The 14,366-nt window shown below is 47.8% G+C and overlaps 1 protein-coding gene and 1 non-coding gene across 3 annotated transcripts in view; both read left to right on the forward strand.

The window, feature by feature from the left end:
• The first annotated feature begins 9,614 nt into the window (after positions 1 to 9,614).
• STK32B (serine/threonine kinase 32B) overlaps positions 9,615 to 14,366 on the forward strand; it is a 344,943-nt gene continuing 340,191 nt past the window's right edge. For both annotated transcript variants that reach the window (XM_065877630.1, XM_065877631.1), the window contains exon 1: positions 9,615 to 9,666. In XM_065877630.1, the coding sequence (XP_065733702.1) occupies positions 9,615 to 9,666 (52 nt within the window). The remainder of the gene's footprint in view (positions 9,667 to 14,366) is intronic.
• On the forward strand, positions 11,446 to 11,518 carry TRNAE-CUC (transfer RNA glutamic acid (anticodon CUC)). Its single transcript has one exon. It is a non-coding gene; the product is annotated as a tRNA-Glu (tRNA).

The following is a 14,366-nucleotide window of genomic DNA, read 5'->3' on the forward strand; positions in this document are numbered from 1 at the left end:
ATTGCTCCCCTTTCTTCATTGGCTTGTGAGGGTTAGCATGCGGACGTGTTCATTTCTGTACCCACTGGTACCTGGCATGTAACAAGCACATGTTTGTTGAGTGAATAACTGAAAGGGGGCAGGAGAGAGGACGAAGGGGGTGTGTGTTACATCTCTTTGATCCCTCTTAGAATCTCGCCTTTCCATCCTTTGTTTGGAAGACACTTGGCTAAGACAATACCAGTCACCTTGGTGTTCCCAGGTGACCCTCAGTTCTGAGAAACAACAGGACAGAATTTTAGTATTGGAAGAATACTTAGACATGATATCATCCATAGCCAGTCTGGTTCATCCCTATAATACTCCTGACATGCCCATTAAACCCATTCATTTATTCATTCATTCTTTCACTTTGCTGGCCATCTGTTATGCGTGTATTTGTTCTGGATGTAAGGGAAGATGAAGATCTTGGCATTCATCCAATCTGTAGTAGTTAAATAACGGGCTTAACTGCTGAACCAAAGAAATGATGATAACTGTGATCGTTAACTATGGTAGTATGTTTTCCTCTCTTAACAGTCCAGAGGTGGGCAGGCAGTCCAAGGCCAGCAGGGCGTTCTGCTGTGTGAGGTTATCCAGGGACCTGGTCTCCTTCTATCTGATTTTCCTGTTCCTCCCTAGGGTGTGGTCCTTTCCTGCAGGGTGGAAGCTGGCTCACAATATCATGTCCCTATTACAGCCTACAGAGGAAGGTAAGGTCATTATATACATCGTTTCTCACATCCTATTGGCTGGAACTTAGTCACATGGTCACTCCTCCCTATAAAGGAAGCTGGGAAATGTAGTCTCTAGCTAGGTAGCCATGTGCTCAGCTAAAACTGGGTGTGTGCATGTTCTGTTTTTTAAAAGAAAGAAGGGACATATCAATACCAAAGATCAAGTCGTAGTCTGCCATACAGCCCAACTTCTTCATTCTTCTGGTTTACAGATAAGGAAACTAGGCCCAGAGAGGGGAAGTAGCTTGTCTGAGGTTGCAAAACAAGGCAGTGACAGTAGAACTTTTAAGACCTGTCTCCAGCCTCCTAGGTCATACACTTTCCATCTCAATACATGATGCCTTTTATTTATTTATTTATTTATTTATTTATTTATTAAAGTTTATTTATTTATTTTTGGCTGCGTTGGGTCTTCATTGCTGCACGTGGGCTTTCTCTAGTTGCAGTGAGCAGGGGGTACTCTTCATTGTGGTGCGCAGGCTTCCCATTGCAGTGGCTTCTCTTGTTGTGGAGCATGGGCTCTAGGTGCATGGGCTTCAGTAGTTGTGGCACGCAGGCTCAGTAGTTGTGGCGCACAGGATTAGTTGCTCCACAGCATGTGGGGTCTTCCCGGACCAGGGCTCAAACCCGTGTCCCCTGCGTTGGCAGGCAGATTCTTAACCACTGTGCCACCAGGGAAGCTCCATGGTGCCTTGTATTAAATTGTTATTATTACTCCTACTCCACTTGGCTCCTGCTTTCTAAGAGAAGGATTTATTCTCTCTGATACAAATTGTGTATACTGAAAAAAAAAAAGCACAACCTAAAAGTTGAGAGTTATGTTTTATTCGGTGGAAAAAACTGAGCACTTAAGCCTGGGACACAGCATCTCAGATAGCTCTGCTCCGAAGAGGCAAGGGGGAAGCCAGGATATATAGGGGTTTCTGCAACAAAGACCAGGTAGTCGGAACATTACAAGATGACTGTTCATTAAAGAAAGCCAGACATCTCAAGTTAAGGAATTTAGTGCTTTTCTATGCATTATGGGAAGATGCAAGACTCTGGGCTCATTGAAATCATTCCTTTGATATGCACCTCAGCTATCTGGGGCCAGTATCCTGTGTTTTCTCATCCTGAGTTTCCTCAGGGTGTACCGTTGGGAGAAGGGGAGTGCAGGGGGGAGTGGGTGGCTGCATTTTGCGGATTCCATGGTGGGTATTATGTTTTCCATCCTGAGTTTCCTCAGGGCTCACCGGCACCATCCAGGGTGGCTGAAGCGTCTGTAGTGGCTGATAGCTGCTACAGCCTTTGTTCACTGATATGGCAGGCAGCATTTTTAGTTCACAATGGATCTACAGATCAATGGTTCTTAGTCCCTTGTTTTAGGGGAAAAGGTAGACTCGTGGAACTTTTCAGGGAACTATGAAAGACTTTCACTCTCCCCCCATAAAAATACTCAAACATACACGCACGGGCAGGCACACACACACATAAGTACACACACACACAAGTTCAGGTGCAGTCTGGAGTATTCCCTCCCATATGACCCTAAGAATCCCTGTCAACCCAGGTGGGAATACAATGTAACACACTCCATGGATGCTGTACTTGGCAGCTACGAGCCTTCTTCCTGACCCAGTTGGGTTCACGTTATAGCTAGAATTCCCCGCAAACACTTAATTTGAGATCAGCGTGGAGCTACTATGTAAATTGTTTTAATATAAGAATGAGGATCTCAGAATTGCTCGGCTACCAAGTTCCAAACGAGGGAAGTTTTATCAGGCCAGGAAAGGAAGAAAGGCCATAATAGTAGCAACTGATGGATCCTTCTTTTGGGTAAGCATGCACACCCACGCACTTACCCACAAAGACTCAACAATAAAAGGTAATTCTTGAAATTATCATTTTTTAAATCATTAGGGATAATTTGCTATCTGAGTGAGGTGATTTTCAACAATGAACTGGCTCTGCAAACCATTCCTTATCTTGGTGTGCCACAGAACAGTCTTTCTCATTTTTTTCTTTATAATATACAACACTGCCAAACAGAACATATTGAAAGAAAGTGCAAGCAGACAGTATTTACTCTAAGTGAACCAGAATCAAGTTTTAAATAAAATAGGCTTAACAGAAACGATAACAAAATCTGATCTAGCAGACTCAAAAAAATCGCTTGGCACAGAAGACAGCCTGCCTGGAGAATTACATGAGCCTCTCCCGTGCGATTGTGTTACATAAAATTAAAGGTTACAGCCGCTGGAGTTTATAGTTCTAAATGCAAGTCTGGTGAATGCTTAATCATGTTCTCTGTGATAGGTCCAGCAGCCCCAAGAATCTACTCATGAAAATTGAAGTCAGAAAAAGCATCCCAGTTCTTATTTTCTGTGCCTCTATTTGGGATTTGAGATGTAACACAGACTCGTATACTCAATTTCGTGTCACATTCATAGGAGAAGCCTTAGACCACAACTTCCATGGTCTTTCCACAGTCAACCTCCTGGGAAAGGCAGATACACTCAGGGCAGAGAAGCAGATGGCTTTTATTTAATTTATTTATTTTGCTGCTAGTCAGAAGACCACACAAAGCCTTATCAGTATGTGAGCCAGGCAAGAGGGCAAGACCTGTAGCTGGCTTTGCCTTGACCACGGCCGATACCAAGTTCAGCCATTCTCATTCAGCGGACTAGGTGACACTCCACATTGTGTAGGAGATAGAGGAGGAAGGTACTTACGTCAAAATAATTCAGCCAGATTGTGCCAGGAGGACGTGACCGATTCCTGCAGCCATGAAGAGTCATGACGAGGGTTTCTGGAGGCTTCCAGTCTCAGCTGTCTGCTAGGGAGAGCAGAGTGGGAGATGGAGGGTACACCTTGTCATCCATCCCCCCTTTCCATACCTGGAGACCTGCCTGGTTGAAAATGAGTCTCGGTTGGGGGGGTGGGTGTCAGATTAGATGTGTGATTCTGTCTGCTTGACAAAAGAAGCCCTCACCCAGACACCAGTAGGAGAATGGAATTCTCATCTGTCTCCTTTTGGCAGTGGGCTTCTGACTAAAAATGTCCATTGGAGTCTCCTCTATCTCAGTCTTTCCCAACAGCACCTGCAAAATCTTTTTCTGTAAAGAGTATTTTATGGAGCTGTAAGTAGAAAGAGTTAAGAACTGAGTGCTCTATGAGGAATGAAAACATAAACTTGTACTTAGCTTTTAAGCATATATTCCATGTATTCGTCTTAATTATGCATATGGAGTCACTTACATCTCTCATAAATCTAGAGCTATATGTGTCACATAATCCTTGGAACAAATGATGACTTTATAGATGACAAGCCACAGAGAACAATCATAAAGCCTCTGCTCTGCCCCCAGGATACCTTGGGCAGCATCTTCTCATACGAGGCGGTGGGATGCATTTTTACTTACTGGTCTCCTTAGTGCTCCTAGCCCAGCGTCTGACACAAAATACAAGCTCAGGGCATGTTAACTAAAGCACTAAATGATAGTGAGGAAGCCATTTGCCAGAAGCAGTTTGGACATTATTTCTAACCAGATTTTTATCGGGTTCACTTCTTGTGTTGGCCACTAATAAACATAGCTTGATTGTTACCAATATACCAGGGGCTGTGCTACACACTTTCTCTACATGAACAAGTTTAATCCTCACACCTGCCCCTGATGCAGGTACTCTATTTGCCGCTGTAGATCATCTCTGCGCCTCAAGCCCTTCCCCCGCGTAGCTCCCAGAGCATCCCGGACTTTGGGTTTCCTCTTATATGCCGGTCACTGCCTCTACATCTCCCCAGCCTGTTTTTATTAGAGGCCCTGGGGCTTGACATTTGGCATCTCCTTCTTCTTTGGCATCTCCAAGATGATCTCCTCCAATGTCAGGGCCTGAAATGTCATTTAGAAGCTCAGGATTCCCAAATTTACATTTCCAGTCTCACTTTCTCCGCTAATCCCCAGACATACCTGTCTAGAGGCCGGTAAGCAGCCACAAGAGACATGTCCCAAACAGGACTCCAGATCTCCCCACTTCCCCTCCCATCTCCTGCTGCCACTCGCCTCCCCGCCCCACAAATGCACAGATCCTATCCTGCCCACAGTTTTCCCCAACTTGGTCAATGTCAACTTTTTCCTTCCGGTTGTTCAAGCCACACCCTCCTAGTCACCCTTGTTGCACCGGCTGCCCCCTCTGCCTGTAATGTTTTCACGCCAGGTATCCATGTGGCCAGCTCCGTCCCTGGCTTCCGGATTTTCCTCTGGTGTCTGCCCAGTGAGGCTTCCCTGACCATCCCGCTTAAAAGTCCAGACGCCGGATTGGTGGCGACGGAGTTGCTGCTGAGTAACTGTGGTGGTTGCATGGCGGCCGCCAATGAGATACATCCAAGGTGTAACTCCCGCCGGGAACTGTGAATGCGATCTTATTTGGAAAAAGAGTCTTTGCCGGTGTTTTGGGATCTTGAGATGAAAGCATCCTGGATTATCTAGGTGGGTCCTAAACCCAATTTATAAGAGACAGAGGAGGAGGTGACACGGAGACAGAAGGCCATGTGAAGATAGCAGCAGGGATGGGGCTCTGCAGCCCTAAGGCAGGGAATGCCTGGATCCACCAGAAGCTGCAAGAGGCCTGCAACTGACCCTCCCTCAGAGCTTCTAGAGGGAACCCACTCTGCAGACACCTTCATTTTGCACTTTTGCCCTCCAGAACACTGAGAAAATGTATTTCTGCTGCTTTAAACCAAGTTTGTGATAACTTGTTACAGAAGCCATAGGAAACTATAACACAATAACTGTGGCATTAAGGACAAGCCATGTGACCCTCTGAGACTCTTTTTCTCCATCTGCAAAATGGGGATCTTCCTAGCACCCCCTCATGTCACACAGTAACATAGTGATGAACCATGCCTTACAAAATCAGGTGTGTTAGTGTCCACAGATTTTTTTCAAAATGAAAATATTGCTCATTGTTTTTACTGATTATTAAAATAATACAAAATTTTAAAAAGAAAATAAAAATGATCTGAATTTCATAACTCCAGAAACAGCCACTGTTCCCTACTTCCTTTCTTTCAGATCTGATATATATGTTTAATTTGTGGATCTAAATCTCCACCACTTTGCAACCATTCGGCCTTGGCTTAACCTCCCTGTGCTTTTGTCTCTATTAGTACAGGGGTGATAGTCACGTCCACCTGCCAGGTTTGTTGTGAGTATTAAAAGGGGGTGATCCATGAAAAGTACTTGAAATAACAGGCCTGACACAATATCTAGAAATGGGTAGGGGGTCAGGGAAGGGGTTGTCTGGAGGGCCACGTTTCCTGCAAAGTGCTGGCACGGAGCTGACACACAGAGAGCGCTCCATACAGCACGCTGCAGCTGCTATCCTGATCACCCCTGCACTCAGTCACTGCACTCCGGAGACCTGGAACAGCCGAGGCCCTTCTCGCTTGGCCTCCGGACTTTGCCTGGTTGCCCCTCTCTTCTCCCACCTGGCTGATTCTTCCTTGCCCTTCTGGTCTCAGCTAATGTGCCATCGCCCTCCTGTCAGCTTCTTTGAGTGTGGTTCTGTAATAGGGAAGAACAAATCTGACTCCATATTGGATCTGTTTCTTTAACTTTTATATTCTATTGCTTTTGTAGCCTCTGGCCTGGGATATACAGGATAGCCCATTCTCAGGGCCCTGAACTTTAGAGGTATAACACTTTTCCATTCATACAGAGATAAAAAGTTGCAGAACAGAGAATAACATTTGCCTTGTTGAAGGTTATAGGAACATAGTGACCTGACCTAGTGGACAATTGTAAGAACAACGAATTCTGACATCAAGAGGTTTCCAACAACCAAATACACTCTCTCCCCTTTTAGTATAAAAGAGGCCTGAATTCTAACTTGGGGAAGATGGTTTTTCAGGACACTAGTCCACCATCATCTCAGTCCTTACCCAACAGCTGTCTCTCTACTGGCCTGTCCTGGGGTGCATGGTATGAACTTGGACTCGGTAACGTTCCAGTTACCTCTGCCTTCACAGCCTGTGCTTACCCCCTCCCCCTAATCAAAGTATGATCCACTCTGTGAGTGTTGTCCTTGTCCTTCACCAGCCTTTTAAACTTCAGCTTCATGGAAGCAGACCCTGTCTTACTCATTGCTGGGTCTGCCTCCAGCACCCAGCCCAGGGCCTGGCCCACAACAAGTGTTCAGAAAATGCTTGTTCAACAAAGGAGGAAGTGAAGGAACAAACACTCGTGACTCCTTTCTGGGGGACCCTGCACCTGCCCTGACTCTCTGGGCTGGGACAGGTGCCTCCTGTGTTCCCGTAGCCTCCTGGGATTCCTGCCACACAGTACAAATCACAGTTAGAGACTTTGCATGCATGCCTATTCATTGAATATATGTATTTGTCAGTTCTTTCTGTGATAATGCTGTGGAACAACCACCCCCTCAGCAACCCCTCCCCCCCCAAATCTCACTGGCTTACAAGAACATATTTTTCTTGCTTGTGAGCTTGTCGTTCTGCTTCAGGATACACGTGGGGCTTAGGTGTACACCTTGGGTCTCTCATTCTGGGAACAGATGCTACCCAGGGCCAGATCTTCTTGTGGTGGATGGCAAAAGGACAAGAGAGCTGAAACATGCAACATCTCTTAAGGCTGTCACTCTGAACTGGCACACTGTCACTTCCTCCCATAGACCACTGGCCGAACTAAGTCCTATGGCACGCTCCACCTCAGTGGTGGGAAAGTAGGAAATGCCCCCTCATTCCAGTGAGCAGTATCAAGGACAGGGAGAGAAGAAAAAATTGTGAGCCAACAGTACAATTTACACCATAGCTAATTACTGAGGATAATAACTAACACCTGTGTTGTGCTTATTCCATTCCAGACATCAACACCAATTCATTTATTCTGCATAACAACCCAAGGAGGGGGAAAAATACTATTATCATCCCCATTTGCAGATGAACAAACTGAGGCCAGTAGAGGTTAAGTAATTTACCCAAGTTAGCTTGCTAGAGAGTGGCAAAGTGGAATGAAATCTGGGAAGAACAGGGCCCAGCACTCATGCCTGTCACCATCCCTCCTCCTGCCTCTTGGTCTAGGGGCTGTACCTCCTTTATCTTGGTTAAGTACATTGTCTGGTGTAGACTGGCCACTCAGTCAATGCTTGTGGGCAGAATGAAAGCAAGAAATAGTTATTGATCATTTGTTACATGCCAGGCCCTGTTACCAGCTTTTATAAATATTATCTGATATAATCCTAATAGCGACGCTGGGGAGTTAATATCAACCTCCCCGTTTCACAGATGAGAACTGGAAGTGGGGGGGCACATACAGCCTGTAAGTGGTAGAACCAGTTCTGTAAATGATGCTTGTCTGACCCCTGAGGCCTAGCAGTTTAGGCCAATCCTGAAACTTTAGCTGGATGGGGCTGGCTCGTCTGCTCGACCTCTTCCCGTTGTCTCTCGGAGTTTTCTTGCTGTGTTAGACAGAGAGACACTCCCTCCGTTCCCTCCTCCCCCACAGAAAGAGACAGACAAAGAGACAGAGACAGCTTGGGGGTGGGGGAGACAGGATAGGGAGATAAAAAGAATCACTGCTTTCCACCAAAGCACGGACGGTAACTTAAGGCGCCCAGCAGATGGCAGGATGTGGCCAAAGATTCCTGGCTACCAGGCACCTGGGCGGGCAGGACTGCACCGCGCGGGTAACCTGCGCGTCCCTCAGGAAGCGCCCTCTGAGAGTCCGTGCTCGCCCCACGAGAGCTTTGGGGCACGGGGCACACCCATCGCATCCCTGTCATCAGCAGCCCCGTGTTCAGTCTGGGCTCCCCAGCTCCCGCCTCCAGGACCCCACCGACCCAGATGCGAACCGCCCTTAGTTCAATTAAAGGGGACTCCGGAGGTCCACGCAGAGCCACTCCTAGGGAGAATGATTTGGGGCAAACCACGCCCCTTGGCGGACTCAGTTTCCCCGGGAGAATGAAGGGGTTAGACTGAGTCCAAAAGGGTAACTCTACTTTCACTCATTAAACATTTAGAAAAACATTAAGAAGGAAGAGCGTGTGTTGCAGAACTGGCAGACACACCACTCCCCGGGTCTCAGTCCGAGTGGACAAATAAGGCCAATAGGGCGTCCGGGGGTCTCCCTTCGTAGCCAGGACCGACTAACTACTGACCGAAGAGTTCCTTTACCCCTGAACCCTACCTGACTGTAAAATGGGCAACAACGCTTTTTCTAACCGTTGGGTTGTTGAGAGGTGACATGGGATTGTGCTTATAAAGCCCTTGACTGAGGCCCGACACACAGTAGATGTTCACGACTCGCTTACTGCCTGGAGGGAGCGCCCCGACTCCTCCGGGCCGACGCCGCGCTCAGCTCCGGTGGGTGCAGCGGGGAGGTGGCGGCCCGCACCCTCTCCTCCAGGCAGCCCGTAGGGCTGCGTTCGCCCTCTGTGCCCGCCGCGCCCTCTCCTTCAGGCCGCCCCCGGGGCTGCGCTCGCCCGCTCGCCCCCTCTGCGCAGCCCCCGCCCATTCCCTCCTTCCCCTCCCGCTCCTCCTACTTTTCCCGCGCCGCCTCCGGTCTCCCGCGTGGAGCGCGCCTCGGTGGCCCCCGCGCCGCGAGCTCCAGTGTTCCAGGGCGGGCTCAGGCGAAGGGCGCGGCAGGAGAGTTAGCGTGGCCAGGGAGCGGCGGGCGAGGCGGGAGAGCGCCGCCAGGGGGACGCCCGGGAGGAGGGGGCGCGGTTCCCGCCGCTGCGCGGCGCTCGGCGCCCTCCGGCTCGGCGCGCGGCTGCAGTCTGGGCTGGGCGCTCGCGGCATATTCCGCACCCGCACCCCGGCGGCCGGGCATGTAGTAGCGGCAGCTGCGGCAGCCGCCGCGGCGGAATATGGGCGGGAACCACTCCCACAAGCCCCCGGTGTTTGACGAGAATGAGGAAGGTAAGAGGGCGAGGGGCGCGTGCCCCGCGCTGTCCCTTCGGGCAGAGGCCGGGTATCCCTCCTTCCAGCACCCATGGCCGAGCGTCGGCTGTGTGCCCGGCCCGTGCCGGGCTACGGGCTTCTACAGAGGCAACAACTCCTCGCGTCGGTGCCTCTTAGGGGCCGGGACGGTGCCGAGCGCGAGCCCGGGCGGGGGATTCCGAGAGGAGAGTGAACCCGAAGGCTTCACTTGGGGGAGCAGGAGGGATGAGTTGACTTCGGAGGCGAGTCTGGATGTTGCTTGGGCTCCGGGGAAACCGAGGTCTCCTTTGGAGCCCGAGGCTGAAGGAGGCGTTGTGTGTGTGTGTGTGTGTGTGTGTGTGTGTGTGTGTGTGTGTGTGTACTACGCATTTGGTCTTGTGCACGGGCAGGTTCCATGCTGCCCTCCTCATTCGCCCAGGACAGCTTAGGGAAACTTTTCTTGATTAAACTCTGGGTCTGGGCGGAAGGCGTCCCGCTGTTGGCAGCTTCCCAGGTGGAGGAGTGGTGTAGGCGGTTCAACCTCATCTAAACTCCAGAACTGGGTTCTTGTGGCTCATATCGGTAGAGCTTCGTATTTGGAATAGCAGATCCTCTTTTCCAGCGCTGTGTGTCTGTGGGCAACTTCCTTAACCTCTCTGAAACCTTTGTTTCTTCACCTAGGAGAAGAGACTTACGATTACCGCTTACTACCTTAGGGGGTCGTTTGAAGCTTAACCACTGGTAATTCATGTGAGAAGTGCCTTGTAAATATAATCAGTTACAGAGCTCTGCACTGTGTTGACTTTGCCTCTATAAAGCTCGGTTTGCTATTGCACTGGTTTCTCCAGTCTCCACTGTGCCCCCAAATGAGAGCCAGGTCTACTGAGCATAGTCCATGTGCCAGCCAGTGTTCTAGGGCTTTACATGTGCTCGCTCAGGCCTCATGGCAACTGTATGAGGTGGGTACTTTTGTTGTTCCATTTTACAGTTGAAGAAAGAGATGTGTCCTAGTCAGAGCTGGCTTTGAGGCTGGACAGTCTGCCCTGGAGGCAGTGCTTCTTGTGCCCAGGAATAGGCTTGTGGGCATCAGTCATGATCTCTAAATCTACCAAGGCTGTGGGTGGTAGTCAAACGCTCACCCTGGCAGTCCCTCTGAATAGAATACCTGAATACAGTCAATGTAATTGAGTCACGCCCATTTGGTCCTTTCTTAAAGGAGTTCCTAGTCTAGTGGCACTGAGGACCATCCATGGTGATAAGGGCAGTGAGTGGGACCAGTGCAGGGCCTTGGAGACCCAAGGAAGGCTAAGCCCTTCCTGGTAGTTTAGTCTGGAGCACAGGTAGATAGGGAGCCAGGAGTGGACAGACAAGAGGTAGCCAGGTGGGTGGGGGAGGCCCTTGTGTATCCCAGGAAGCATTTGGACACCATGTAGCTGAACTCTTCCCCAGTCAAGTTCATAATGACCCTGAATTGCCCTATGAAAGTCAAAGTGATCTTGACACTTAAATCAGTATTTAAATATGTGTTCTGCTAGGGACACATCCTGCTTGGGGTGGATGTGGGGCAGGCCTGTCCCTTTGGGAGAATGTCTGTCCTGTGAGGTTACATTCAGGGGTGCTCAGACCCTATGAGAAGATACACTCATTGACAGATGGAGAGGATGACTTGGGCTGAAAACTTTCTGTTCTCAATCAGTCAAAGGTTTCCTGTCTGTTTTGGGGAACCGACCTATATCAGTCTGCTCAGGCTGCTATAACAAGATACCCCAGATGTGGAACTCCCTGGTGGTCCAGTGGTTAGGACTCTGCACCCTCACTGCCGAGGACCTGGGTTCGATCCCTGGTCAGGGAACTAAACTCCCATAAGCTGCGTGACATGGCCACAAAAAAAAAAAAAAAAAAGAAAGAAAGAAAAGAAAAGAAAAAAAAAAGAAAGCATTCACAAGATACCCCAGATGCTAAACAAAAAAATTTGTTGTTGGTGGTGGCTTAAACAACAGAAATTTATTTTCTCACTGTTCTGGAGGCTGGAAGTCCAAGATCAAGGTGCCTTCAGGGTTGGTTTCTGGTGAGGGCTCTCTCCCTGGCTTGCAGACAGCCTCCTTCTCCTTGGGTCCTCACGTGACCTGTGTGCTCAAGGAGATAGAGATCTCTGGTGGCTCTTCCTCTTCTTATAAGAATGCCTGTCCCACAGGGTTAGGGCCTCACCCTTATGACCTCACTGAATGCTAATTATCTCCTTAAAAGCCCTCTCTCCAAACATAGTCATGTTGGAGGCTAGAGCTTCAGCATCTCAAGTTTGGAGGGGACACATTTCGGCCCATAACAGGATCCTTTGATGAAAGCCATGGACTCCTTTCCCGGAAGAAAGCACAAACTTATGCATCACTCCCAATTTTAGAGGTTCGTGGTAGTAGCCTGGGTCAAAGGTCATGCTTTAGGTAATTTTTTAGTGTCTTTCTCTTTTATTTTCAGAGTAAATTTGCTTCCCTTATATCGACAACTGTCTCTATCCTTCATCCCGGAAAATGTGCTTTAAATATCTGTTGGCAAAATAGTTATATCTGGCATAGACAAGCTTTTGATTTTCCTGTTGTTGTTCCTCATTCCAAAAGTGGTCGGGCTCAAGGTCAACTGCCTGGTTGAAATACAAGGTTAGGACTCTCCTCATTTTGCGGGCTTTCAGCTCAGTGAAACATTAACTTGTTTGATTTTGCCAGCATATGTCTCAATACCTGTGCAAGTAACACACTGTTATTAGCTGCCAATTGATTCGCTTATTTCATAGGCATGTACTGGTCATCTTTTCTGCACCCACCCCTGTGCTGGGCAGCAGGAATATGGAGAAGATGAAGGCAAAGTTCTAACCCTCAGGGAGCTCGCAGAGCAGATAAACAGCCAGGACAGTGTAAGAGAGCTCAGGGGACTGTGGTATCCTACAGGAGGTGCCCTAACCCTGGGGCAGAGAGGAGGAGTCAGAGAAGACTTCCTCTTAGACTGAGTTTTGCAGAAATGGTAGAAGTTCCCAGGAAGGAGAGGTTGGTAGATAGGGGAAGGGTGTTTCAGAGGGAGGGAACAGAATGTGCAAAGACAGATGGTAAAGAATAAACATGGCTCTTTGGGGAGATTGTGGGGACTTTAGTACTCCTGCAATGTGGTGTGTGAGGCTGGAAGCTACAGGAGATGAACCCTGAGTGCTGGAGTGGCCTTAAAGGACCCAGTGGCCATGTATTTGGAATTGACCTTATGGACATCTGTAGTCACGGAAGGATTTTAAGCAGGGCAGTGACATGGTCTGGTGACCGAACATGCTCTCCCAAACCAGAGTTGCTGAGTGGTTGAAGGTGCAGGTACCTACGCAACCAGAACGAATCTGATTTGTAAGTAATTTAAAGCTAAACTGTAGCTGAAAATTTGCCATTGTGTAATTGTACCATAACTGTCTACGTTCTGATGGCAAACATTTAACTTGCATCCAGATAATATTAAAAACTGTAAGCTAGTGATGCATTGTGTGGACTCCTTTTCATACCTAATTGGGAATCATTATCACGACTCAGCCAGGGAGGTCTCGGAATCTGCATTTTACTAGAGAGTTTACAGAGGACCTCCGGAAAACTGCCCAGGGTCCCATGGCCTGTGTACGGATGAGCTGGGACTCATGAGTTAAACCCCCAGGGCTGTTTAACTCCAGAGTCTGGTACCTAACACTGTTTCCTGTGCCAACCCTTAGGACCTACAGGAAAATTAGTCCCTCAAAGATACGTAGGACCAACACAGAATGAGACTAGCACAGACATCAGGCTCTGATAGAGGTCTCTTTATGCAGACGTCTATAGGAAGATAGTAACACTGCATCCTGACAGCACTCGATCATTTACAACAATCAGCTACCATCTTCAAAAGACATTTTGTTGAGCTGTCATATCATAATGCAAGTTCTGGGAATGAAAGCAAAATCATCTCCCTTTCCAAATTCATGTCAAAATTGTTTCTAAGGTTTTTTTCCTTTATTGTCCTAATCTATGTCTAGACATTTTTACGTAAGGGTACACTTGCCACACAAAATGATTTCTGCTTTTTCTCTTAGCGTCATGTTTTAAGTAGTTTATGTTGCTATAATGTCTTCAAATTACTATTTTAATGGGCTATAGTATTCCATCTGATGGAGCTATTGTAACTTAAATGTTTTCTTGTTGTTAGACATGCAGGCTGTTTTCAGTGTTTCATCTTTATAAGTAAGTTGCCTGAAAATTTTATACGTAAAGCATTTTTCTTCTTTTAAGTGAATTCCTTAAAATGAGGTGCAGTGAGTGAGATTATTGGATCGAAAGGATTGAATAACTTCTAGGACTCCAGAAACATGTTCTTAAATTATGTTTCCAAAAGGTTTTTTTTTTAATATCAATGTTGTATCAATTTATGGCCTGTACCCACATTTGAGGGTATCAGTTTCACAACCTTGTAAACAGCTCTGGGTATTCTCATTTTAGATTGTTAGGAGTTAAAGGGACATTTAAAAAGAAATGTAACTTCTGTATTATTGTTGGGCCAGGTAACTTCACATGCAGCGTAGAACATGAAAGCATCTTCTTGGTTAACGTAAATATACAACAAAAGTTGTTTAACTCTGGGCACAGTCAGATAACAAAGGCAATTTAAAAAATCACTCCCTGAAGTTGCAATCATGCTTCACTTGG

This window comes from Phocoena phocoena, chromosome 5 (assembly GCF_963924675.1).
Source record: "Phocoena phocoena chromosome 5, mPhoPho1.1, whole genome shotgun sequence".
NCBI lineage: Eukaryota > Metazoa > Chordata > Mammalia > Artiodactyla > Phocoenidae > Phocoena > Phocoena phocoena.